Source organism: Capricornis sumatraensis, chromosome 20, assembly GCF_032405125.1.
Source record: "Capricornis sumatraensis isolate serow.1 chromosome 20, serow.2, whole genome shotgun sequence".
NCBI classification, from domain to species: domain Eukaryota; kingdom Metazoa; phylum Chordata; class Mammalia; order Artiodactyla; family Bovidae; genus Capricornis; species Capricornis sumatraensis.
In genome coordinates this window covers 62166299-62191178 of record NC_091088.1, presented here as the reverse complement: position 1 = coordinate 62191178, position 24880 = coordinate 62166299, and the positions used below count along the sequence as shown (strand labels likewise).

Genomic DNA, 24880 nt, shown 5'->3' with positions numbered 1-24880 from the left:
GCACAGGAAGCTGGGCTCTAGAATCCAGTTTCTACACTCCAGACCCCAAATTCCTGGTTACATGCTCCGGACTCCTGGCTCTGTATTTTGGTCTCCTCCAATTTTCTGCTCTTGCCCTACTGCCTCCTCTACCCCCACCCCGCAGACAAACTGCCCCTGGGAGGGAAGTTCCTCCTCATAGACTCAGACAAAAACTTCAGCCTCATAAATGCTCATTAGGCCTTGTCCCGCACCCCACCAGCCACCTAGGCGTCCCCGCCTGTAAACTGACTCCCAGCCATTTCCCACCCCACCCTCTCCACTCCCCCAGGACCCGGGTGGAGCTGGGAGCTTATAAATTCAGGCGTTGGGGTGCCAGCTCCCTTTCCTCTGGCATCCAAGCTGCCCCAGATGCTGCTGGAGGATCTGGAGGGGGTGAGATCCTTGAGATGGAGGAGAGGGGTTGGAGTGAGGAGGGACACAGGTCTGCACTGGTCTAGGGGAAACAGGAGGTGCCCAGGTTCCCGGGAGCAGATATGGACTGCCTGGAGGGATTTTCGTGTCAAGGGCACCTGGGGAGGTCCATGTGTTCTTTACCCAGACACCAAGCTGGACCTGAACCAAGAAAATGTCCTGGAGATGTAGGAGGGAGCTGCAGCGGGGAGGTGGGGGAGGGGAGGGGCCGAATCAGAAGGACATCTTCGAAAGCATTTGTACCAGGGCCAGGAACCAAGGTCAGGAGTTATCACCGGAGCAGGTCAGCTCAGCACAATCTCCCCGAGGCCTCCCGTGTGCTAGGCCCCTGGCTGGGCAGTGCGGGGGACACAGAGAGGTGCTGACCTGAGCATTCCTGGGGATGAAATCAGAGCAGGCTCTCTAGGACCCAGAAGAGATACCTGTCTGATATCAGGGTCTCCCAGCTCAGCTGAGGGCTGAGCCTCAGCGGGCAAATATGTATTCTGAAGCTGAAGGGAAGACGGACTTTAAGCCCCAAGCTTGCCCAGCACCATGCAGTGCTGGGATTCCAGAGTCCAGTCAGGCTGGAACTGCCTTTAGGGAGTTCTGGGTCTGGAAGGGGAGGCAGACACCACTGACTTGGGGGAGGTCAGAAGTGGACCTTGAAGGGAATGGCATACCTGGGAGGAGGAAAAGCCTGAACAGAAGTGTAGAGGCATGACATTGCAAAAAGGGAAAAAATGGAAGAATTGGCTGCCTCTAGGGCCAGGTCATGGGAGACCCAGCCAGTAAGGGTGGAAGGGGAGAAGACACTCAGGTCCTCGCAAGTGAGGCTGTGGGGTCTGGGACTTTATCCCGGGGGAACTGAGGGTCTGCAAGTGCTGTGAGTGGAAAAGGGAACTGGTCACCTCCAAGCATAGGAGCATTCTGTGGGGGCCATGTGGGAGGACAGGCTGGTGGGGGGTGTGGGACTCGAGTAGAGGGACAGGCTGAGTGAGGGGAAGCCCAGAGGCCGGATAGAGGGCTGGTATAGGGTTTGGGGAAAGAATGAATCTTGAGCCAGAGCCCTCGGGCAAGTGGATGGTGTTGGGGTCTGCCAGGCCATGGGGACGCCGGGGAGTCTGACTAGGTGCCTGGAGGAACAGCAGACTCCTGCAAGATGGGGAACCCGGGAGGAAGAGCAAGTTGGGGTGGAGTACAAGGATGCTGAGAAGAGGTGTCTTAAGAAAAAGTGGGATGAGTTTGTGCCTGGAGGGGTCCAGATGGGGGTGGGAGGGTCCAGCCTCACACCAGCTCACCCTCTCCCCTCCCCAGACTTCAGCAGAGCCCTGGTCCCTCCGTCACGATGTGGCTTCTCACCTTCTCCTTCCTGCTGGCGTCTGCAGGTGAGGTGGGCCCAGGTCGGATCCAAGGGGACCATCTGAGAATCCCTGCCCCCACCCCCACCTCAGCCACCCGCCGACCCCCACCTCCCCGGGGTTTCCACCCTACCCCAAGCGCTGTCGGGGGCCCGGGGCTGCTCCAGAGTCCCCGTGGTGATGAACATGGCCCTTGGAGGACCCAGACCTGAGTTCGGGTTCTGGGGCTGCCCCTTTCTCGCTGTGTGACCTTGAGGAAATTGCTTCCCTTTCTGGTCCTCGCGCGCCTTCTCTAGAAGACGACCTCCCTGTAACAATAACAGCAAGGTTTCCATAGTACGATGTAGGTAAAGCTTATGCATGCGTGCGTGCTGAGTTGGGTCCAACTCTGCAACCCCATGGACCGCAGCCTACCAGGCTCCTCAGTCCACGGGGTTCTCCAGGCAAGAATGCTGGAGGGGGTTGCCATGCCCTCCTCCGGGGGATCTTCCCAACCCAGGGATCGAACCCACGTCTTCCTGCATCTCCTGCATTGCAGATGGATTCTTTACTGCTGAGCCCCTGGGGAAGCCCCATGGGTGGGCTCTACTGCCCTCATTTTACAGGGGAGGGGGCTGTGACTCAGAGAGGGGTAGCCTCTAGGTCAAGGTGACTCCAGGTGACAGGAGAACTCCAGACCAGGTTCAGCCACCTCCCATGGAGAAATTAAGTGTAACCTGATGCCTCTACTCTGGACAAGCAGAAGGTGGACTGTAATTAACCTCTCCCCACATGACCCTCACTCCTGGGGGCCCCTCAGACCTCCCCCCAACCCCGCTGCCAGCCTCCCCTCTGGCGCTCTCCATGCTCCCTCCTTTCTGCCCCCACCCCATCCCCCCACCTGCCCGCTGCACCCGACGGGGGCCTCCACCCTCCTCCAGCTTTGACTGGCCAGGTGCAGCCTCGGTGCCCAGCTGTTCAGCCCGCACCCTCTGACCTTCTCCGTAGGACAACCCCACCCTTCCCGTGTTAAGCCCCTTGTCCACCACATCCGCGTTCTCCCCCCGCCCCCAGCCTGGCCAGGGCCCTTGGCCCAGTTCCTGACCCCGGAGCTGGGTAGCGTGTGGTCATTTGGTATGGCTGTGTGAAGCCCGCCCCGGTGTGCGTCTCCGTGTGCCTAGGGAGCTGTCACCTTGAGGGGACATATCCCATTGCCCGGTGTAGGGGGTCATGATCTTGACCCTTCCCTGCTCATGTACTTGTGCACAGTGCAGTGTGGGTGGGGGGAGTGTGTGTGTGTGCACGGGTTACCCTATGTGTCTACATCCCGACCACACGTGTGAACCCGGTCCCCAATTGTGAAATGCAGTTAGTGACCTTGAACACCAAGGCAGTGACTTGAAGGCTGATCTAGAGATGGATAAATGTGTCCTGCCCCGGCTGCCTGTGTCTCCAGCAATGTGTCTTTGACCTTGAATGCCACCTCTGTGTTCCCTGTCTCCCTGGGTCTGATCTAGTGTGTTCACATCTGAATTCTGGCCCTCTGGGTCGGTTCTATAACTCTGAATCTCCACAAAGTGGCTTGGGAAGGAATCACAGTTTTGACCTTGACCATCTTTATGTGAATTTGCACATATGTCTGGCTTCCTTGGCTAAATTTGTGTTGATGACTTAAACATCCACATGTGTGCCTACATAAGTAAATCTATATGTCCTTTAGCTTCCCTGGTGGCTCAGTGATTAAAGCGTCTGCCTGTAATGCAGGAGACCCCGGTTCCATCCCTGGGTCGGGAAGAGCCCCTGGAGAAGGAAATGGCAACCCACTCCAGTATTCTTGCCTGGAGAATCCCATGGAGGAAGGAGCCTGGTAGGCTACAGTCCACAGGGTCGCAAAGAGTCGGACAGGACTGAGCGACTTCACTTCACTTCAATATTTATTAAGCAGTTACAATGTGCCCCAGGCATCATACACACCATTTCTCTTTCTCTCTCTTGCCCTCTCTCCCACTTAATTCTTAGAACAATCCCATTTTACAGATGAGGAAACAGAGGTACAGAGAGGTCAATTTGCTCAAAGGCTTATAGATAATGTTTGAATACAGGAGTTGTTACTCTATCATTTCAGATTTAACCACTACACTATAGACGCATGTTGGTGACCAGTCTTTGGGAACCTGAGTGTGTACTGGTGCCTCTTCCTGTGGACCCTTGCTAAAGATTTCACTTTGTTGTTGAGACCCCATGAGCAAGTATGCAAGCCTGTGACCTTGTATATGCAGATACACACAGGAGACTTGATCTGAGCTTCTATGTCCACATCTGGGTCTGTAAATGTGTGTGTATGCACACACGTACATACACATGCTGGCGTCCTAACTACCCCTATTCACATACACACATGGAGTTCTGTGCTGTGATTCTTAGAGCTGCAACCCACGTATGTCCAAATGAATTGCAGCTTAAAGTGTTGGCAATATCAGTTCCTACGTTTAGAAAACTGACTGTGTCCCTATGTTTGCCCATGACCTTGTGTGGCCACATCTGTGTCCTTGTAAGACACTGCGTTTGGCTGAGATGTCCAGACTCTGGAGCCAAGACTTGTGTCATACCTATTGAGAGGCCACATCTTTGTGATGGCTGTGACAGCTCAATCGGTGACCTTGAATGGCTGGTTCCGAGTGACCATCTGTCTGGATCTGAATCTATCATTCTTGTCTCCACTTCCTCTCACAGACGGCTTCCTGCCCTCTTGTCCTCTCCCTGTCCTCGCTCCCAAAGTCCTGTATCAAATGGGTGGGGGCTAAGGGCAGGGACACGGTTCTGGAGGGAATAAGCGGCAGCTGGAGCCTCCCCTGGCTGTCCAGTGGTTAAGACTGTGCTTCCACCGCAGGGGACCCTGGTTCAAGCCCTGGTGGGGAAACTAAGATCCCACATGCCATGTGGCATGGCCAAAAAAAACCCCTTTTTTTTTGTTTAAAGTAGCTGTTGTAAAAGCTAGAGAGAAAGTTGTGCTAAAAAATCAATAGCAGGGGCTAAAACGAAGGCAGTGAACTTCCTTAGCGGTCCAGTGGTTAAGATCTGGGGCTTCCGCTGCAGGGGCCACGGATGGGCCCCTGGTTGGGGAAGTTCTGCATGCCACTGGCCGAAACAACAACAAAGACAGCCACAGGGACATCTTAAGAATTTGGGGGAAGGCAATATCTGGAAAATGTGTGGTGAGGGCAGGGTGCAAGAAGGTGCAGGGTGCAAGGGAAAGGGCTCTGTCCTCAGGGATCGCCTCTCTCTCCTTTCTCAGTGGCCCAGGATGACAGTGACAAGGTGCGCAGGGGTGAGGAGTGTGTGCCCCACGCCCAGCCATGGCAGGTGGCCCTCTTTGAGCATGGACGCTTCAACTGCGGTGCTTCCCTCATCTCGCCGCAATGGGTGCTGTCTGCAGCCCACTGCCAAACCCGGTATGAAAGCTAAGGGTCCTGAGGTGGTGTGGCGGGAGGGTCTAGGAATCTGAGAATCGTAGATTTTGAGGGAGAAAAAAAAAAAAAAAAAAAACAGCTGAAACTGGGGGATTGAGTTCCAGGTGTGTGTGTGACTTTGGCACCTTGGTCTCTGAGGGGCAGGGGTTGGAACTATTGGCTCCAGGGCCCTGGAGAAAGGGTAACAGGATCTCCAGATTCCCAAAGGGTCTGGGGACCCCGAGTTACCCGCCCTTTGATATTTCTGTCCTCTCCTCACTCCGCTTGCTGGTAACCACTCGCCCGCCCGCACAGCTTCCTGAGAGTGCGCTTGGGCGAATACAATCTGCGCAAGCGCGATGGCCTGGAGCAACTGCGGACTGTTTCTCGCATCATCCTACATCCTCTATACGAAGCGCGGAACCACCACCACGACTTGATGTTACTGCGTCTAACCCGACCCGTGCGTGTCACCGCCGAAGTGCACCCGGTCCCGCTGCCCGCGCGCTGCCCCCAGGCCGGCGAGGCCTGCGTGGTGTCCGGCTGGGGCCTGGTGGCTAACAAGCAGCCTGGGGCCACAGGGAGCCCCGAGTCACAAGGTGCGTGCGTAAAAGGATGGAACTTGTTGTCGGGCCTCCCTCGAGGACCTTATTCTCCAGGGCTCTCGGGCGGAGGGGACAAGGGCCTGAAATTTTACAGATTCGCTCCAACTCTACTGTCCACTGCAGTGAGACTCCCGGATACGTTGCACTGTGCCAACATCAGCGTTATCTCCACCGCGTCTTGTAACAAGGACTATGCAGGGCACCTGATGGACACCATGGTGTGTGCGGGCGTGGAGGGCGGAGGCACCGACTCCTGTGAGGTCAGAGCTGACAGGCAGCCACGGAAGGAAGGGAAAGGGCGGGGAAACAGGTTTGGGAGTTGGAACAGGGGGCCGGGTTTTGCTTGCTGTGGGCCAGGGAAGATGCTGAGGATAGGTTTGAGGAAGGGAGAATGAAGGGCCCTTAGGATGGAGGTGAGGTGGGGGATGGGCTTAGAGAGGTGATGGGTTTGGGTTGTGTTTGGGGTGGATGATGTGGTTTGGGCTGGCCGTTGAGGATGGGTATGAATTTGGCTTGTTTTCAGATGGGAGATATATCGAGGTTGAATGGAGGACGGAGATGAATTTTGTTTGGGATGCAAAAGACGGGAAGATTGGGGCTGAGCTGTGTTGCAAGTGAGGATGGACGTGGGTTAGGTTAGATTTTGAATGGCAAAAGTGCGAGGTTGGGTTGGGTTGGGTTGCTGGGTGGGGGTTGCAGTTGGACATGGGTTGTATTGAGCTCTGTTGGGTTGAGGTTGGGTTCGATTGGTTTGGATTAAATTGAGTCCTCCTGAGTTGAGCTGGGATGGGTTTGCATGGGGGTGGAGGTGGATTGGGTTTTGTTTGAGATTCTGAATGGTGGTGAAGATGGGAATGGGTTCCCATGCAAGCTTCCCCTTCTTCCCACAGGGCGACTCTGGGGGACCTTTGGTCTGTGGGGGTGTCCTGCAGGGCATTGTGTCCTGGGGCGATGTCCCCTGTGACACGACCGCCAAGCCCAGTGTCGATACCAAAGTCTGCAGCTACTTGGAGTGGATCAAGGAAACCATGAAGAGGAACTGACCATTTGGGCCTACTACCTGTGTCCCAGCAGCCCCATCCTGACCTGGAACGGAACTGGGCCATCCCCCCAAGACCCGGTCCAAGGCCCAGAGGTTAGCCGTAGACTTGCCTGTCTGAAACCAGAGCCGGTGCTCATGGTCACCTGTTTGATACCAAGATAACAGGAAACACTGAAACAAGCTTCTCTGTGGAAGTTTCTGCAACTTACTTCTGGGGACTAAGGGAAAGAGGGGCAAGAGACTGGGAGGGGAAATCAGAGCCACCCGATCCTGGTCCTTTTCACCAGCTGCCCCGATCTTTAGGCGAGAAGAAACGACATGAAGCAGGGCCCTCTCTGTTCATTCAGCACCTTTTGATCTTGAGCCAAAGATCCCACCTCAGTCAGCCTGGCTTTCCCCATCTCATGTTGCTGTCCTTAGAATTAAATGATGTGATTTATAGGGACTGATCTGAATAGTCCCTGGCACTGAGAAAAGATTCTGTATTTCCGGACCCCAGTGAAAGGACGCAGTACACACTAGATAGTCGAGAATGACTTCCTTTTCTTCAAGATTGAGTTCTGGGCTTCCTGGTAGCCTCGGCAAAAAGGCAAAGACTCTCCTTTCTGTAGGCAGGTTCCTGACATGCAGCAGAGGTTGGGCCCCCATGAGCTGCTTTGAATCTACTTCCTGACCCCCCAAATGTGATTTTTTTCCCAAGGTCACCGAATGTTGGAGCACATGAACCTGCCTCCTGATACCTAAAGATTTTATGGAGAGGAGGGTGGGTTGGAATTCATGGAGAAGATCTCTTGACCCTGGAAGGCAGGTATTCCAGGATCTCTGGGATTTTGGAGGACATGACTGAGCATCCAGACTTGGGAAACCAGGAGGAGGTAGATAATGGGACCCTCCCATTGTCTGGGGCGGGGGACATTAGATTTTGAGATGCTGGGAAATTCACTCTGGAAACCATTGAAATGTCGTATTTCTGCATCTGGAGATGCCAGGATTTGGTGATGGGTACCTAAGACTTTCTTATGAAAGGAACAGTAGATGTAGGGACCTGGATTCCAAACCTGGGAATGCAAGAGTCAGGGCCTTCTGAAAGCCCAGACTTACATTTCAGAAGGTTGCTGGGAGCTGAGAAATTGGCATCTTTGGCTCCAAGAGGTTCGGGGAGAAAGGAATCAGAACCCCACTGCTGGTATTTGAGGGTGCACTGGGTCTTGGGGGTACATAGCCTTATGTGGGGCTAAGGTATCTGGGGCTTGGTAGCGGAAGTCAGTGGTTCCTCCACCATCCTGTTCGTGCCCCCACTCACCCCTCTCCCCCTCTGCTCACCAACTCTGGCCCCACGGGCAAGCTCCAGGCCCTGCTCCGGCTGGCTTCTGGCCGCAGGAATGCTTCCAGCGCGATTGAGGGCCTGCAGAAGAACAGGTGCTCAGTGTCCCGTCCGTTCCACAGCTCTCGGGGTGGGACAAGGTTGTCCAGCCCCCAGGAAGCAGGGGCAGGGCTTGAGCCAGCATCTGGGTGCCAGCAGGGCAGGGGTGGAGCCCTGGGGAGGGGGAGGAGGGCTTTAAAAGCCTCCTTTGGCAAGGCTCCCCAGCTACAAGCTCAGCGCCTGCCTGCCCCTGGACACCATGTGGTTCCCGGTTCTGTGCCTTGCCCTGTCCCTGGCAGGGACCGGTGAGACAGTGGGGAAGATGAGGGAGGGTGGGGTTGGGCCCTGATTCTCCGGCTGTCCCCGCCATCCCTGCTCCGTAACTCCTTCCCCTCCCAGCTGGCACCTCAGCCTTCACCCCTCCAACCCCGTCCAGCCCAGACCAGGATACCAGGCTCTTTCTTATCTCTCCCAGCCGCACCCTAAAATCCAGCCTGTCACTCCTCAGTGTCACCTTGCTCCCACCAGGTCCTTCCTCCCTCCTGGGAAACAAGCAGGGTTTCATCCTCTTCCCCACTCAGACCCCTGCCCCTGTCCACTTTATGGGGCGGATCCCCATCCATGTCTGTCTGTCTCTTCCAAGGAGCACCCCCAATCCCATCGGACGCTGGGACCCCAAGTCCCCACTGCTCTCCCTAGTTCTCTATGGCCAGATGGTCTGGCTCTTGAATCCCCAAGTCCTAACACACCCTGGCGATTCTCCCCATCCAGCTGTCAGCTCTCAACTGGCTCCTCCAGTCTTGCCATCTGATGCCCCCTAAGCCCCTCAAGATCCCCGAATTCCAACTAGACACTGACGCTTCTTCAAAAACAGACTTTCTGGTTTGTGACCAGGTGGGCCTCCCATCTGGTGTGGGGGGTTTTGAAAGTGTCTCTTCCTCTCCTCTTTGTTCCAGAACCTCCATCCCATACCCCCAGCCTTCTCCCCACCGGGAAAAATATCCGGAACGCACAACCACGTGCCCCTTTCCATGTGGGATTCTCATTCTCCCCACGCGCCAGCTGTTCTCCAGCTGAACTCCTCCCACCCAGCTCTGGTTTCCTGGGACCCCCTGCCACCTCTTCAAGATCCCAACACACACCTTCTCAGCCCAGCTGTCCTGTCCCAAGATACCTCAACATCTGATTCTAAAACCTCCCCCATCAAGTGAGTTCTGTGTCCCCACAGCTGCTTGGCCCCTGGCATGCCTTCCCCTTCACTTCTGTTCTGGCCCTGCCCCCAGGAGAACCCCAGGTCCCCAGACCATGAGCCCCATCCCCACGAGAATCACCTGAATCCAGAATGACCACCATTCCACCTTCCCTCCTCCCGAGCTCCCTCCCAATCTGACCCCAACCTGGTTCCAGAGCTCTAACTCCTCTTAGATTGTCATTCCTGGATTGCAGGACTCTGACCCTCACGGGACTCCTTTCCCAGCCTAATCCTTTCATTCGCTCTTTGATCCAGAACCCCAGATTCTCCCGTGTCTCCCGGCCCCAATCCAGGAGTCCCCAGATCCTCCGGATGCTCTTCTTGGCCCCTCTAATCTGAATCTGCAAATCTGAATTCTTTCCAGAGCGCCTGACAGTCAGCCCTTGCCCTGACCATTTCATCAGCCCAGGAGCCCTTTCATCCTCCAAAGCCTTCCTCCCACAGCCTTGGGCTCAGCCTCCTGGGGCCTTTAACCCTCGGTTTCCCCTCCCAGAGCCCAGAGCCTCTCGTCCTCCACTCCAAGAAGCCAGGCCATCCAAACCCCACACCAGATGCCTGCTGTACACGTTGTCTTGTCATTCCCTCCCTAACCCCCAGGGTCAGCTCTGTGCTCTGCAGTCTCCATACCCAGGATCAGCCTCCAACACCACCCCACCACCCCAGCGATGGTCCCCAGAATTCCAGGCCCTTCGCACAGCCCCTGGCCCATGTCCTCAGGCTGCCCCCCAGCTCTGGTCAGGCACTCCCATGGCCCTGCAATCCCACAGCCCACTGCCTTGCCCCCCTCCCCACCTGACCCAGAGCACCTCCTCTGCAGGCGCTGTGCCCCCCATTGAGTCCCGGATCGTCGGAGGCCAGGAGTGTGAGAAGCATTCCCAGCCCTGGCAGGTGGCTATATACCACTTCAGCACCTTCCAGTGTGGGGGCGTCCTGGTGGCCCCCCAGTGGGTGCTCACAGCCGCTCACTGCAAGAGCGAGTAAGTAGGGGCAGGGGGTCTGGAGGGGGCCCCGTGCACACAGGATTAAGCGGCCAGCACTGACCCTCGGGTGGGCTTCCCTGGTGGCTCAGACAGGAAAGAGTCTGCCTGCAATGCCAGAGGCCTGGGTTCCATCCCTGGGTCAGGAAGATCCCCTGGAGAAGGGAATGGCAACCCGCTCCAGTATTCCTTCCTGGAGAACTCCATGGACAGAGGAGCCTGGCAGGCTACAGTCCTCGAGGTCGCAAAGGGTTGGACACGACTGAGCAACTAACACACACACACACACACACACACACACACGCACGCACGCACGCGCGCGCGCGCGCGCGCGCACGCAGGCACTGTCCCACGGATAACCTCAGGGGAGGCTGGGGGCCTCAAGCAGAGACGGGGGTTGGAGGGGGTTGTGGTCCAGGGTCACAAGACGAGAGAGGCAGGGCTGGGACTGGATGACCCCAGGGAAGCCTGCTCCACGGTTGCCTGGCTCTCTTAAGTCAGTCCTCCTAACTGTCCCTCTGTCTTTCTACGTCTCCCTCTGTCCTGTCAGTCTCTCACTAACTGGTTCTGTGTGTCTGTGACGACGATTTATGTCTATCTCCCTCTCTCTTTTGTCTCCGTCTCTGTCTCTCTCCCTGTCTCTGTCCATCTCAAGGTCTCTGCTACCATCTTGATCACCTATGTGTCACCCTCCATCTCTCTGCCCTCCCCCCATCTCTGTCTCTGTCTCTGACTCGGTCTCTCTCTGTCTCCGTCTCTCTCTCTCTGTCTGTCTCTGTCTGTCTCTCTCTCTCTCAGTCCCTCTTCCATCACTACTGAGCACGCCTTCTCCCCAGAGAAACGGAAGAGACTGTCCCCATCCGTGCATAGAGGGGTGGCTCTAAGGGGACACAGAGAAGGGCTGGTGTCAGCTTGAGCTGGGGAGGCGAGGGCAGGGGAGGGAAGGAGGAAGAAGAGGGAGGGAGGGAGCTGGGGCAGGAAGGGGACGCAGACCTTGGGCCGGGGGCCAGGCCACCTGCTCTCTGGGGAACCAGCCCCGGAGCCTCCGACGCAGCTGAGCTGGTCCCAGGCCCCGCCCCCTCCTGCCTTCCGCCCCGCCCCCTCTCCCTTTTCTCTGTCAAACTCTCACCCGCTCGCCTCCCCTGCCTGTTCCTCGTTCTCTCTTCTTCCCACCTCCTGTGGACCCGTTTTCGCTCTCCTTGCTCCTTCCGTCTTTGCCCTCCCTTCCTCTTTTTTTTGGCCTATTTCTCACCGTCTCCGTCTCTTCTTATCTCCGGCGTGCTCTGTCTCTCCCCCTTCTTTCCCGTCCCCTCTACTGTTCCAAGCTCTTTTTCACTCCGTTTCTTTGTCTCTGTCTGTGACATTGTCACATTCTCTTATGCTTGCGCTCACTGTTCTCTGTTTTCTGTGACTCTATCTTTCCTGTCTCTCTCTCACCCCCTTTCCTGTTTCTCTTTGGACCCCTCCTCATGTTCTCCTGCTCCGTCTCCCTTTCCTCCCCCACTGCTTGCTTGTCAGTCCTGTCTGACCCTTTGGGACCCCATGGACTGCAGCCACCAGGCTCCTCTGTCCGTGGAATTCTCCAGGCAAGAATACTAGAATGGGTGGCCATTCCCTTCTCCAGGGGATCTTCCCGATCTAGGGATTGAACCCGGGTCTCCCGCATTGCAGGCAGGTTCTTTTACCGTCTGAGCCACCAGGGAAGCCCTTCCTCCCCCGCCCCCACCCCACTCTCAAGGTCTCCATCCTCTCCTTCCCCTAGAAATTACCAGGTCTGGCTAGGTCGCCACAACCTGTTTGAGGACGAAGACACGGCCCAGTTCGCCGGTGTCAGTGAGGACTTCCCAAATCCGGGATTCAACCTGAGCCTCCTGGAAAACCACACCCGCCAGCCAGGAGAGGACTACAGCCACGACCTCATGCTCCTCCGTCTGCAGGAGCCCGTCCAGCTCACACAGGACGTGCAGGTCCTGGGTCTGCCCACCAAGGAACCCCAACTGGGGACCACCTGTTATGCCTCCGGCTGGGGCAGCATCAAGCCAGATGAGTGTATGCCGGCGTCCAGACGGTGCACCGTGGAACCCGGGCACCGGGGTGTGCGGGAGGAGGGGCCCGGGGACCTGAACTCGAGAGTCTGAGGGAGGAGGGCTGAGGGTGTGGGGTCTGGCCGCAGCTGTGTCTCTCCCTGGCCCGCAGTCTCTTACCCAGACGATCTCCAGTGTGTGGACCTCATCCTCCTACCCAATGAGAAGTGTGCCACAGCCCACCCCCAGGAGGTGACAGACTGCATGCTGTGTGCTGGACACCTGGAGGGCGGCAAAGACACCTGCGTGGTAAGCCAGCCTGCACCCCCCACCCCCAGCCTCCGGGCCTTGAAGTGCTGGGGGCGGGGGCTCAGATTCTGCGCTGGGGTTCAGAGCTAAGCAGGCAACCGTCCCCATCGCTTCACAGCTGTAGCTTGCTACCCCCTTTCCTTCCTGTAGCCCCAACCTCCACACACATCAGAGTTCACGCGTTCCTCCCTCTGACACACATTTCCGGTCCAGTCAGAGAAAGCCTGGGGAGAGGTGAGCTTGAGGGTGGGCGGGTCCTGTAGGGTCCTGCTCCTCCTCCGCACTGACCTGCCTGCCGGGACCATCTTGCTTCTGAATCCTGAATCCTGCCCACCCTGGGCAGGCACTGGACCCTGAGACTCCCTCCCCATCGGCAGGACTCGAGCCACTGTCCCCTCTGTCGGAATCCGCGCTGATGTTCTTAAGGGAGTGGGCTCTGGAGACAACTATCTCTTTCTCCAGAGATGGGGAGTTACTGTCTGGATCTGTGCACTCGCGTCTAAGTGCTAGAGCTCACCAGGCAAAACCTTCAAGTCTTTGCTAACCTCTCTCACACTCTCCCCTCCTGCTTTGTGCTGTAGGGTGACTCAGGGGGCCCGCTGATCTGCGAGGGTATGTTGCAAGGAATCACGTCATGGGGCCACATCCCGTGTGGCACTCCCAATAAGCCCTCCGTCTACACCAAAGTGATTTTGTATCTGGACTGGATCAATAAGACCATGGCTGACAACCCCTGAATGCCCCCGCCCTGTCCTTTACCCCTAGTAAAATCGAATATGCATCAAATTCGCATCAAGTCCTGGTGTCGTTCCAGCTTCCAGACGCTGGACACCTGGGAACTCGGGAACCATCCGGCCCGGACTAGAGCCTCTCCAGCCCTCCCGGACTCTTAGCGGGAGATTTGCAGTTATGAGCAGCAGGGAAAGGAAGGGTCAGAGGCAGGTGTAGACAGAAAGGCTCAGGCCCCAAAGGGCAAGGCAAGGACTCTGAGCCCCACTCTTCCTTGGAGGGAGAGCAGGAAACGGAGGCTCAGACTCTGAGAGAAGGAACCCACGTTTTATTAATGGCTGGGAAAGCCAGGAACGTGAAGGACGGTGGAAATATAATTGCAAGCCACACCCCCCGGGGGTAGAGCCTGTTCCACGGATGAGCGGGGCGACATCCAAGGCTGGGTAGTGTCATGTCTGTCCGGGTGGCCAGACTGGACGTTCTGGGGCGGTGCTGGCCCTCGGAGGGGTAGGAATGCCTATAATGGCGTGAGGCTTCAGGCCACCGCCAGTGAGAGCTAGACACCTGGGGGCGGGGCCTCACCAGGCTCGGGGGCGGGGCCACACCGCTCTGGCCACGCGCAGAATGCGAGCGGGCACCGTCGGACTTCCGGGGTGGGGGCAGGGAGAGACACGCTGGGCGGGAAGGCCAAGGTGAAAGGGGTGGCCCGGCATCAGTGTCCTGAGAAGCTCGGGTGCAGTTGGCTGGGGGTGGTGGGGGGCCGGGGGCAGGCTCTTAAACGGACAGGTCCTCGTTGTGCTTGGAGCCTGCGTCCAACGACGACGGCGGTTCGGATAAGGACTTCCGGGTGTTCTGCAGCGAGGCCCACCGGCGGTAGCTCATCCGCCGTTCCATGGAGGGCGTCCCTTTGCCCCACATCCCCATGTAGTTTAAGTAGCTCAGGATTCCTGGGGGCGGGAGTGGAGGTGCTAGATGGCCCCCTAGGCCCCGGCCCGTCCCTGCAGGCTGACCTCCCATGGGGTCCACCCCAATCCGGTCCGAGGCCCTGCCTGGTACGCTCGCCCCTGGCCCCACCCCCTGCCCTGCCGAGACCCCGCCCTCACCGGCCCACAGCATCAAGGCTCCGGCACCCCAGCTCAGGTAGGTGGTCACCAGGTAGGATACCTGTGGCCTCGGTTGGAGCATCTCGCAGTTGGCTATAAAGAGCGTCAGGCTGAGGAGAATCAGGAGCCCTGCACTGAGATGGGGCCAGAGATGGACACGAGGCTGGACAGGGACCCAGAGACCTCCAGAAAGAGAAGCGAGCCAGAGACATTCTCTCCCACCCTGCCTGACTAGCGTGCCTGTGCGCGCGGACACACACACACAGACACAGACACACACACACAGACACACACACAGACACACAAACACACACAGACACACACACACAGACACACATACACACGCACGCATGCGCGCGCGCGACAGAAAGATACCAGTTAGAACTGAGAAACCTACAGCAAGCGCAGAGCAGTGGAGGGGGAGGGCGGGGCAGGGATGCAGAGCTCAAGAGACATTCAAAGAGACCCAGCAGGACAGAAATTCTGGGACACACCTCCCCGAAGCCTTTTCCCAGGGCGACATTTACCAGTGAAGGAGCTGAGGGTACTGAAGACGAGGTCGGTCTTGTTTAGACGGCGGAGCGCTGGCCGGAAGGAGAAGCCCACGGCCAGGAGGAGGACTAGAGACAGGATCAGGGCCAGGATCATGAGGCCCATGCTCATGTGGATGAGAACTGGGGGGAAAGGAGGTAATGCCCCAGGCTTGCCCCTAGATACTCTCCAAAGTCATCCCCAGCAGACACCCCTGAAGTTTAGCTACAGACATCCTCAGCATCACCCCCAATGCCATCACCAGAGTCACCTCCTAGAAACTCCAAGATGATTCCCACCCTCACAAAGTCAACCCCAAATCATCCCCACTTTCTTTAAAAAGTGTGAATCGCTATGTTGTACACCTGAAACTTATATAACGTTGTAAGTAAACTATACCTCGATTTTAAAACAAGTCATTCCCACTTGCACCCTCAAAGTTGCCCCAAATCACCCCCTCTTAACCCAAAGTCAACCCCAGTCACTCTCATAATCAACTTCACACATACCTCTAAGGTCACCCCACAGATGATCCCTGAGTCACCCCCCCCACATCCTCAAGTTCAGCCCACAGAATCATCTCTAGCATTTCTAGAATTATCCCCACAGACACCCCCAGAGTTACTCTGCTTGTACTCTCCAAAGATTTCCCACAGCAGATCACATTTATACGCTCAGTACCAACCCTCCACTCCCAATAGCACCCTCGAAGTTACCCAGGACAACTCAGTCACTTCATACCCCAGGGTTCCTTAATGACACCATTCACACCCCTAGGCCTCCCCAGATATACCAAGGTCATCCCTAGAGCCCCTCACAGACATTCTCTAAATAACCCCCCAGACGTCCCCCAGAGTGCACACACAGATGTACACACAAGAAAACTTCCAAATACTCTAAAATCAAGGTACCTAAAAGACAGAATCACACTCAGTTTGAAATTGACATCCAGTTTTCATTTCAGCATGACAAGAGTTTCAGCCCTTTCTGAGAATTACGTATCTTCCTCTTAGCCCTTTCCTACTTTATCTACTTTTGAACAGTGCAAGACTGTTTCATCCAAATGAGCTAAAACTCCATCCGCTTTGTTACTGGCAAACTGCATGTATATACAAAATAGAAATAGTGCTCTCAGGATCAATCGCATAATCCTGGTTGAGTGTTTTTCACAGCATACTCTGCCCTCTGGGATCACGGAAGTAGTCATGTAACTCAGGCTGAGTCAATCACAGTGCCCCAGGGACTTAGGCATTGGCTCAAACATAGGCACATGCACCAAGGCCAACCAATCAAACTCTTCCCTGGGACTTTTTCTAACTGAAACTGTCAGCAGTAAAGAATCTGCCTGCCAAAATGCAGGAAACACAGGGTCGATCCCTGGTCCGGGAAGACTTCCGCATGCCTCGGGGCCACTAAGCCTGCATACCACAACTACTGAGCCTGTGCTCTAGAGAAGATTATGAGCTTGGAACTGCCTGAGACTTACATCCAGCCTCATGGAATCCAGCCAACCACAGAATGACATCGTCCTAACCACAACAAAATGGTTCAGGGAGAAGTGAGAAATCTCAGGGTAGTAAATCTGGTCCCATCGGAGCTAATCCTGAGACCCTCATGTGAGGGCCACAGAAGACAACTTACTCTCTTTTCTCCGTGGTTGTGTACAGAAAAAACAAAACGGGACCCCAGAAGCTGCTGACAGCCCCACTGCTGCTGTACAGCACAGCTTGCCTGAGGGCCCAGCACACAGGAAGCCTTCAAGGGGAGATGGCAAGAGACAGACACCTTTTGAGCACCTGGATCCAGCAGTACCTGAACCCGAACAATTTCTGCCTATGGGCTTTTCTGTAACTTGAAACGAGCTTGAGTTTGGGCGGTATAAGAGAAAGAGATGTCCCAAGTAAGATTAATACTGCACAATGTTCTGAAAGTTTTATGAGCACTTATTTGCGATCTGAAATGAAGGTAGGTGCATTGACTTGGGGCAGGGGTGGAAATCCTTACGATAATAAGAAACCTGGATGAAACACTTCCTATAATATGTGCCAGGTACTATTCTAATTCTTTGGTGTGTTTTCACTCACGTATTCCTCAAACAGCCCACAAATAGGTACCAATATCACTGGCATTATAGAAATGAGGAAGCCAAGCCACACAAGGGTAAAGAAATATGCTCAAGATCACTCAGCTACCAAGTAGCTGAGCCAGGGCTCCAACTCAGGTGCCCTGGCTCCAGGGTCTGGGCTGACTCTGTGGTAATGCTCAAAAGCACTGGAAAGGCAGAGACCTATAAGGAAGCAAAATGTTTCTGGGCTTCCCTAGTGGCTCAGCAGTAAAGAATCTGCCTGCCAAAATGCAGGAGACACAGGTTCGATCCCTCGTCCGGGAAGACTTCCGCATGCCTCAGGGCCACTAAGCCTGCGTACCACAACTACTGAGCCTGTGCTCTAGAGCCCAGGAGCTGCGACCACTGAAGCCCACACACCCTAGGGCCTGTGCTCCACACTGAGAGAACCCACCACAGTTAGAAGCCTGTGTGCCGCCACTAGAGGAAAGCCCATTCAGCAGCGAAGGCCCAGCGCAGCCTAAAACAAATTGTTATTTTAAAAAATTCCTGAAGGAGCTGAAAGCCATCTTGTTTTCTTTTTAAAAAAATAAATAAATAAAAGGAGTGGGAGAGAGAATGATGGTGTCTTTAGCCATCTAATCATGAAGCAGATTGGGGCTGGACCAAGTGCAGCACTCGTCTTCCCAAGCACAGGGCCACTCTCGTTGCCTCATAAGCCGCATACCACTCCAGGAAGCTCCCTCCCAAGGCCTTCACAGAATTTCCAGAGAGCCCCTCGAGAATCCTAAAGATTTCTCTGGCAACCAAGAACACCCAAAGAGATGCCCCCAGAGGTTCTCGCCCTTGACCATCTCTAAAGACCACCACCCCCACAGAGCGCCCCCAAGCCTGCCCCATCCCCCACTGACCCGTGACTTGGCGCAGGTCGGCACACGTGTGCTTCTCACAGTTGGTCCAGAAGCCCACGTAGCCGGTGTAGGAACCGTGCAGGTAGGCCATACGCCCATCCAGCACGCTGAGCAGCATCATGGTTGCCAGGATGATGAAGACGAGACACCAGGCTCGCAGGACGAACTTGCGGTCCTCCTCCCATGAAGAGATCGGTTCCACTGGGGAAGAACAGAGTTCCCGGGGCCTGGGTCTGCCTGCGTCACTCTGTTACATCCTAGTTTCCACCTTTGAACACAACCACATGCCCCCCCGCCCACCAGCCTCACTTCGCCTGTTACCCTGTACGCAATTCCCTTCCACCCACAGCCATCTTCCCAACCCCACCCAAACTCCAATCCCGGCTGCATCCCCATCTCTGTCTCCTGTCCTATCCCAGCACCATCCACAACCCCATGCCATCTCCAGGATGCTCCCTGTCCTAAACCTCAAACACAACTGCATTCCCATCTCTGACCCTGACGGCGCAGGTCACCTCCCACCTACAACCCATCCTAAACCCAAATCAACTTGTTTTGTCTCCAGCCTCATCTTCTGTTCCCTCATTCCCCAAATCTCAGCTCAATCTCTGCTCCCAACATCATCCCCTTATCTTCATCCCTGTCTCAGATCCCAGCCCAGGACACAGACAACTGTGACATGGGCTCCAAAGGGTGCTCACGAGGTCAAGACCCATGATGTCAAAAGAGTGCCCACCAGGGCTTCCCTGCTGGTCCAGTGGTGAAGAATCTGCCTTGAGATGCAGGGGACACCCGTTCGATCCATGATCCGGGAAGATCCCACATGCCTCGGAGCAGCTAAGCCCATGCGCCGCAACCACTGGGCCTGTGCTCCAGAGCCAGGAGCCGCAACTGTGGAGTCCACGTGCCGCAATTACTGATGCCCGTGCCTCGAGAGCCCGAGCTCCACAACAAGGGACGCCACTGCAATGAGAAGTCTGCGCGCTCTAACTAGAGAGTAGCTCCCACTTTCTGAAACTAGAGAAAGCCCTCGTGCAGCAGTGAAGACCCGGCAGAGGCAAAAATAAAAGAGTGGACACGGGTGGTGCACCCAACAGTCCCCAAGGGCTATGGGAAGAGACCCAGTCTTTTGCAAGATTCAGGGAAAGGTTAGGAGACACAGAGGCAGAGGAGAAGTAAAGAGAGCAAGAAGACACACAGAACTTGAGAATAAAGGGATGAAATTGATTTGTAGAAGGCCCTGGGGGAGGGGGAACGGTGGGAACAGGCAGGGGGAAGGAATTAGAGATTCAGATCTCAGGCCCTCCAGAAACTGCAAGAATTGACCTCAGATGTGGCCCTCGACCCAGCGCCGCCACCGCTGTGTCTAGCCCTGACCCCACCCTGGGCCCCTCTCCCATCCTGCTCTGCCTTCACCCTGACCATTCCTGATCCTCTTCCCCTAACCCTGCCCTGTGCTGACAGCTCTCTGACCCAGCCGTGACCCCTTTCTTGACCCAATCCTGACCCCACCCAGACCCTACACTGAGCCCACCCTGACCCAGCCCGAGCCCCCGTGTCTCTCACGTGCGGCTAGAGTAGAACATGAGTCCATGGCCAACGTCCCAACCTCCTGGAACCCCTCCAACTGTCATGGAACCTCCCCCCAGCCCCAGCGCCAGGCCAGACTAAAGCTCCAAGGCCTGCCTGTGGACAGTGAGAGAGACCACGACCCACAGGAGAGGGGACAGAGAGGTTCAGACCCTGAGGGACGGAGCCGGAGGCCCAGGAGAGACCAATGGGCTTCCAAGAGGACACACTGATGGTTGGCAACGGGGGATGAGGCGGTTGGCAGGGTGTTGAGTGCATCCGGGCACCGGCCTTGTCTCATATCTCCACATGGCCCAGAGGTCCCGTTCTGGTCAACAGAGCACTCAGCCGGATTCCCTCCTGGCCGCTCCCAGCAACTCCCAAGGTGAGAGCCAAAACCTTTCGTCCAGCACCTTCAGGTCCCGGGTCACTAACCAAGACCCTCAGTCCTCCCCCCAGACTCGCCGGGTCAGTATCCAAGAGCTGCTGCCTATCATCCACAGTCGCCGGGTCAGTATCCAAGACCCTCAGCCCAGCACCCCGACTCACCGAGTCAGTATCCAAGAGCCGCTGCCCATCACCCACAACCGCCGGGTCAGTATCCAAGAGCCGCTGCCCATCACCCACAACCGCCGGGCCAGTATCCAAGACCCTCAGCCCAGCACCCCGACTCGCCGGGTCAGTATCCAAGAGCCACTGCCTATCGTCCACAGTCACCGGGTCAGTATCCAAGACCCTCCATCCATCAACAGTCAGCGACTCAGTATCGAGGACACAACGTCCGTCATCAGCTGTCACCGGGCCAGCATCCAAGACCCACTATCCGTCACCTACAGCCGCCAGTTCCACACCCGAGACGCTCCCCCATGTTTCCAAAGTCGCCTCTTCAGCAACCAAAACCCCTTGCTAACTACTCGCACCCCTCTGACCAACATAAAATCAGTGACCTGCCACAGCCAACTTAGTGTCCAGAGTCCCAAGTTAAGTCTTCAAACCTCCACGTCACCAGTCCGGGCCAGAGTCGACGTACCCCTTTCAATTACTCACAGTCCCGAGGCCAGTATCAAAAGTGTCGAGTCAATTGTCTGGACCTCCCGGGAGACCATCAGAGACTCTTTGAGCAGCTCCCAAACCAGCCAGTCCATCCTGGAAAACAACGCTCAGAACTTACCATCGGCCTCCTTCGCGAACAATGCTGGCAGGTGAGAGGGCGGGTTTGGGGTCCAGAGTTCTAGGAGGTGGGGTATCAGGCAAAAGTCAGGGACCAGGGAGGCACGGTCAGTATATGAGGTAGAAGTCGGACTTAGGGGTGGCAGGGGATGAAGGCTGGCCCTGGGTGGGGCACAGCATAGAGCCCGGACCCGTGATTCCACCCAGCGATTGGAAGGGGCAGTGGCAGCTCCTGGAAGCTAGGATCTGGAGGCCAGGGAGCCTTGAGGCTGTTCTGGGGTGAGCAGGTCTTAGAGGGGGAACCTGGGGGATACAGGGCATGGAGAACAGACACAGAGGAGAGAGAGTCTGAACGTCAGATTGCCCGGGATTCTGAAACGTGGACTTAGAAGCGGGGGTGGTCGGCTGGGCTGGCCAGCTGGACCCGATGCTGACCCTGCTGGTGGGCCGCCCACTGCAGGTATCTGGGCAAGTATAGGCTCAGCCACTCTCAGCTGCCCATGGGCTGGTGGCTGCTGCACGAGGCCAAGAGGATCAGCCGCCAGCTGAACCTACTGCTGAGTCTGGCCAGCATAGTCATCATCGGCCTCATCTCTCTGGGCCAGCCCTGGATCCACTTCCAGGTGCCTCTGGCACCCCCGGGGGACCCTGGCTTCCGGACCATCCCCATCGACACCGTCTTTGTCGTCCGCTGCTCGGATATGGCCTGCCTGCAGGAGTATGACCAGAATGCTTGTAAGGCCTGCCCTATTCCTGGGGCTCCTCTTTCCTCTTTGTTTCAGGGACACCCCCGCCCCGTCTTCCTGCCTCCCTACGGCGGGTCCTCCCTTTTCCTAGGAGGGTCCTCACTGCCTCAGAACCATCCTCACTGTCCTTTGCTCATTCTCACCTACATGATACCCATCCTCACAGTTCTCACAACCTTAGCATCTTACACACTATTCCTAAGGAATCTGTCCACATCGCGTCAAGTTGGTTCCTCAATGCTCACCCCGCTCATCACTGCCCAAGAACCTGTCCTTACTGACCCGGAGGTGCATACCTCAATGCCGAAGGCATCTATCTGCCTCAGTCTCCCTTCTCTGGAGCCCAGTTTCAATTTTCTTACAATGCTGGGGTAGCGTGGGGGGGGGGGGAAGAATTCTCAAGGGAGAGGGCTTAACAATGCCCCTAGGCTCCCGGGAGACCTTCTCCCCGCCAGGCTCGGGGCCTGAGGGCCTGTCCCGGTGTTCCTGCTTCTCTTCCTCCCCCAGACTTGCTGGACTTTGCCTGGGCCTTCCTGCTGGTCGCCAGCGTTACCAACTTCATCCTCTGCATCATTCTAATAAACATCATCTTCTCCACCAGCTCCAACGTGCCCTTACTGGACTTCTCCAATGTCATCATCACCGCCCTCACAGGCACGGCGCTGAGACCCTCCCCTGAGGAGCCAAGTCAGGACCGTCCTGATACCCCAGCCCCTCCCCACCACGCTTCAGTCCCACCCCCGTCCTCGCCCTTCACCCCCCACCCCAAGCCTGTCTCCCTCCACATCTCCACCCCATCCCAGGACAGAAGATCAGTTTCCAACCCAACTTCTCCAGCCCCGACACCGGCCTCCACGTCACCCTCCGCCTCCACCACCAACACAGCTCTAATTCACTCATATTCCCGTGCGTGATGTCCATTCCCATCCCCACGCCCACTCCCGACATTACCTTCTTTCCAGCCCCCAAACTATCCCCATTACCATCTCCGACCTCTTTACAAACCTTGACACCAAATCTCCATGCCTAACCCTCCTCAAGACTCATGCCAAATTCAACCCACCCCTGTCGCCTGAGTCTCAATCTCCAACTCAAGCCCCATCCATCTCTGATCCCGTCTTCTTCATCCCCAACCTCAACCACCACCAGATCCTGGTCACCTGTGACTCGCTCTCAGACTCAACCCAATGCATTCCCGACCCCATCTTCTCACCTGTCTCCAATCCATCCCCATTCCCAACCCCAGCTCAACCCCATCCCCCCAAACCTCAGAGTCCATCCCTCAAATATCCACTGCCCCAATACTCAACTCCATGTTCCAGTTTCAACTCCATCCCAGAGCCTATCTCACCATCACCACCACCACCACCACCAGCTGTGATTTTGCTCAAGCTAGGTCGTGTTTCTGAGCCACAGTTTTCTCATCTGTAGGAGGGGGTTGAAATTCCCTACCATGTGGAGACACAGGGAGGACTGAATTAGAAAATGGCAGTACACGATGGCAGCTATTTAGCTTTGCACACAGCCTTGCCATGATAGTCCTCTTACTCTTTTCCACATAACTCAAAATCGATATTCTGATTAGAATAGTTTAGTTTTCCATTTGCGTGCCAAGTTAGGCTTTTTTCGAAAAGCAGTGCGGGGGTGCAGGGGGGAGGGGCACTTTCATTTGGAAATGAAGGATATTGTGTTCCTATCTCCTGTAATAATTGATCACAACAGTCTGTTGCATCAAAAAAACATTTCTGGAGAGTGATAGTAAGGGCAACAGGAGAGAACACCCAGCTTCCTGTTTTCTTGTTAGTAAAAGGTATTTTATCCAGTTTTCCCAGTAACTCTTCCTGATTGTTTAAGGGACAAAGTGTAGAAAACATCTCTGCTTTACGTCACCTAACATAGGACATTTCTCTGTAAGAAAATCACATCTGGGACTTCCCCAGCTGTCCAGTGGTTAAGACTCCATGCTTTCAGCGCAGGAAGAATGGGTTCTGATCCCTCATTGGGGAACTGAGATCCTGTGTGCCACTGGACGCAGCCAGAAAAAAAAAAAAATTATTTTTACCCATTTCCCCTTTTAATTAGATGGAAAGCACTTATCTCCTATATTATTTTTCAAAACCATAAAAAATTACCCTGTTCTCCACTACAGGAGGGGAGGAAAAAGAGTCTTTTCCTTTTCACAAATTGTCTTTTTTTTTTTTTTTTTAAGATTTATTTATTTTTGACCTTGGTGGGTCTTTGCTGCTGCACATGGGCTTTCTCTGGTTGCAGTGAGTGGGTGTTACTCTTCATTGATTGTACGGGTTTCTCCTTGCGGTGGCTTCTTAGCACAGGCTCCAGGGCGAGCAGTCTTCAGTATTTGAGGCACACGGGCTTAGCTGTCCCACAGCGTGTGGGATCTTCCTGGAGCAGGGATTGAACCCATCTCCCCTGGACTGGCAGGCAGATTCTTAACCAATGGGCCACCAGGGGAAGTTCACAAATTATCTTTAAATTCGTATCATTTCAAAATAAAATTAAAATATCCAGAACAACTAAGTTTCTTGTCCACTGCTTCAGAAGCCCAAAATTAAACACCCAATAGAGCAACGATAATCTCAGTTTTTGAGGACCCACTGTGTGCCAATCTCAATAACTCCTCATGACGACCCAAGGAGACGGGTCCTACAACTACTCCCATTTTACAGATGAGGGAAATGAGGCTCAGAGAGATGGGAGTGGCTGCCCTGAGGTGGGGGATACAGAAGCAAGAGCTCCAGTCTGGTAGCTCCAAAGCCTGTGGTTTTAGATGTCACCACTGCCCGGTTAAAGAGCCACGCCTTGCCCTTACCCATGTCCTCCACCGTGATACTGTCAGGAACCTGCTTTCCTGCCTGTGAGCAGAGGTTCATGAAGGTGAAAGCGAGTGGGAAAATAAGGAGCAAGACCCTGGCAGCCACGCAGCTCTGGGCAGGGGTCCTGCCACACGTGACGCCTGGCCTCCTAACACCTGTACTCATGCAGGGACCAGCCTGATCCTGGGTATCCTGTTCTACCTGATGCAGGCCCGGGAATACCTGCAGGAAGGCATGACCTACAAACTGGGGTGCAGCTTCTACCTGGCATGGACCGGAGTCTTCTTCTTCGTGATGATTGGTCGGGGCCAGGGCAGGGTTGGGGTTCGGGGCTTGGGCGTGGGTTCCAGGATGCAGATGGGGACCGGGGTGGGATAGATTTGGGATGGGGTGAGTTTGTGGACAAGGGGGAATGGACTGAGGAGGGAG

The 24880-nt window shown here is 55.6% G+C and overlaps 2 protein-coding genes across 2 annotated transcripts; both read left to right on the top strand.

The window, feature by feature from the left end:
- The first annotated feature begins 1780 nt into the window (after positions 1-1780).
- Positions 1781-6869, top strand: KLK15 (kallikrein related peptidase 15). Its single transcript, XM_068992531.1, has 5 exons — positions 1781-1825; positions 5076-5224; positions 5537-5820; positions 5950-6086; positions 6717-6869. Exons 1-5 carry the CDS (start codon positions 1781-1783, stop codon positions 6867-6869), a joined length of 768 nt encoding a protein of 255 aa, XP_068848632.1.
- A 1621-nt stretch (positions 6870-8490) lies between these two features.
- Positions 8491-13530, top strand: KLK1 (kallikrein 1). The gene is made up of 5 exons (XM_068992529.1): positions 8491-8536; positions 10301-10460; positions 12223-12509; positions 12657-12793; positions 13375-13530. The coding sequence occupies exons 1-5, from the start codon at positions 8491-8493 to the stop codon at positions 13528-13530; spliced, it is 786 nt and encodes a 261-aa protein (XP_068848630.1).
- The last annotated feature ends 11350 nt before the right edge of the window (positions 13531-24880 follow it).

Coding starts and splice junctions, on each gene's coding strand:
- KLK15 (XM_068992531.1), top strand. CDS start 1,781: ATGTGGCTTCTCACCTTCTCCTTCCTGCTGGCGTCTGCAGGTGAG. Junction 5,225..5,536: donor GCAGCCCACTGCCAAACCCG/GTATGAAAGCTA, acceptor CCGCCCGCACAG/CTTCCTGAGAGTGCGCTTGG. Junction 5,821..5,949: donor AGGGAGCCCCGAGTCACAAG/GTGCGTGCGTAA, acceptor TGTCCACTGCAG/TGAGACTCCCGGATACGTTG.
- KLK1 (XM_068992529.1), top strand. CDS start 8,491: ATGTGGTTCCCGGTTCTGTGCCTTGCCCTGTCCCTGGCAGGGACCG. Junction 12,510..12,656: donor CAGCATCAAGCCAGATGAGT/GTATGCCGGCGT, acceptor CCTGGCCCGCAG/TCTCTTACCCAGACGATCTC. Junction 12,794..13,374: donor GCGGCAAAGACACCTGCGTG/GTAAGCCAGCCT, acceptor TTTGTGCTGTAG/GGTGACTCAGGGGGCCCGCT.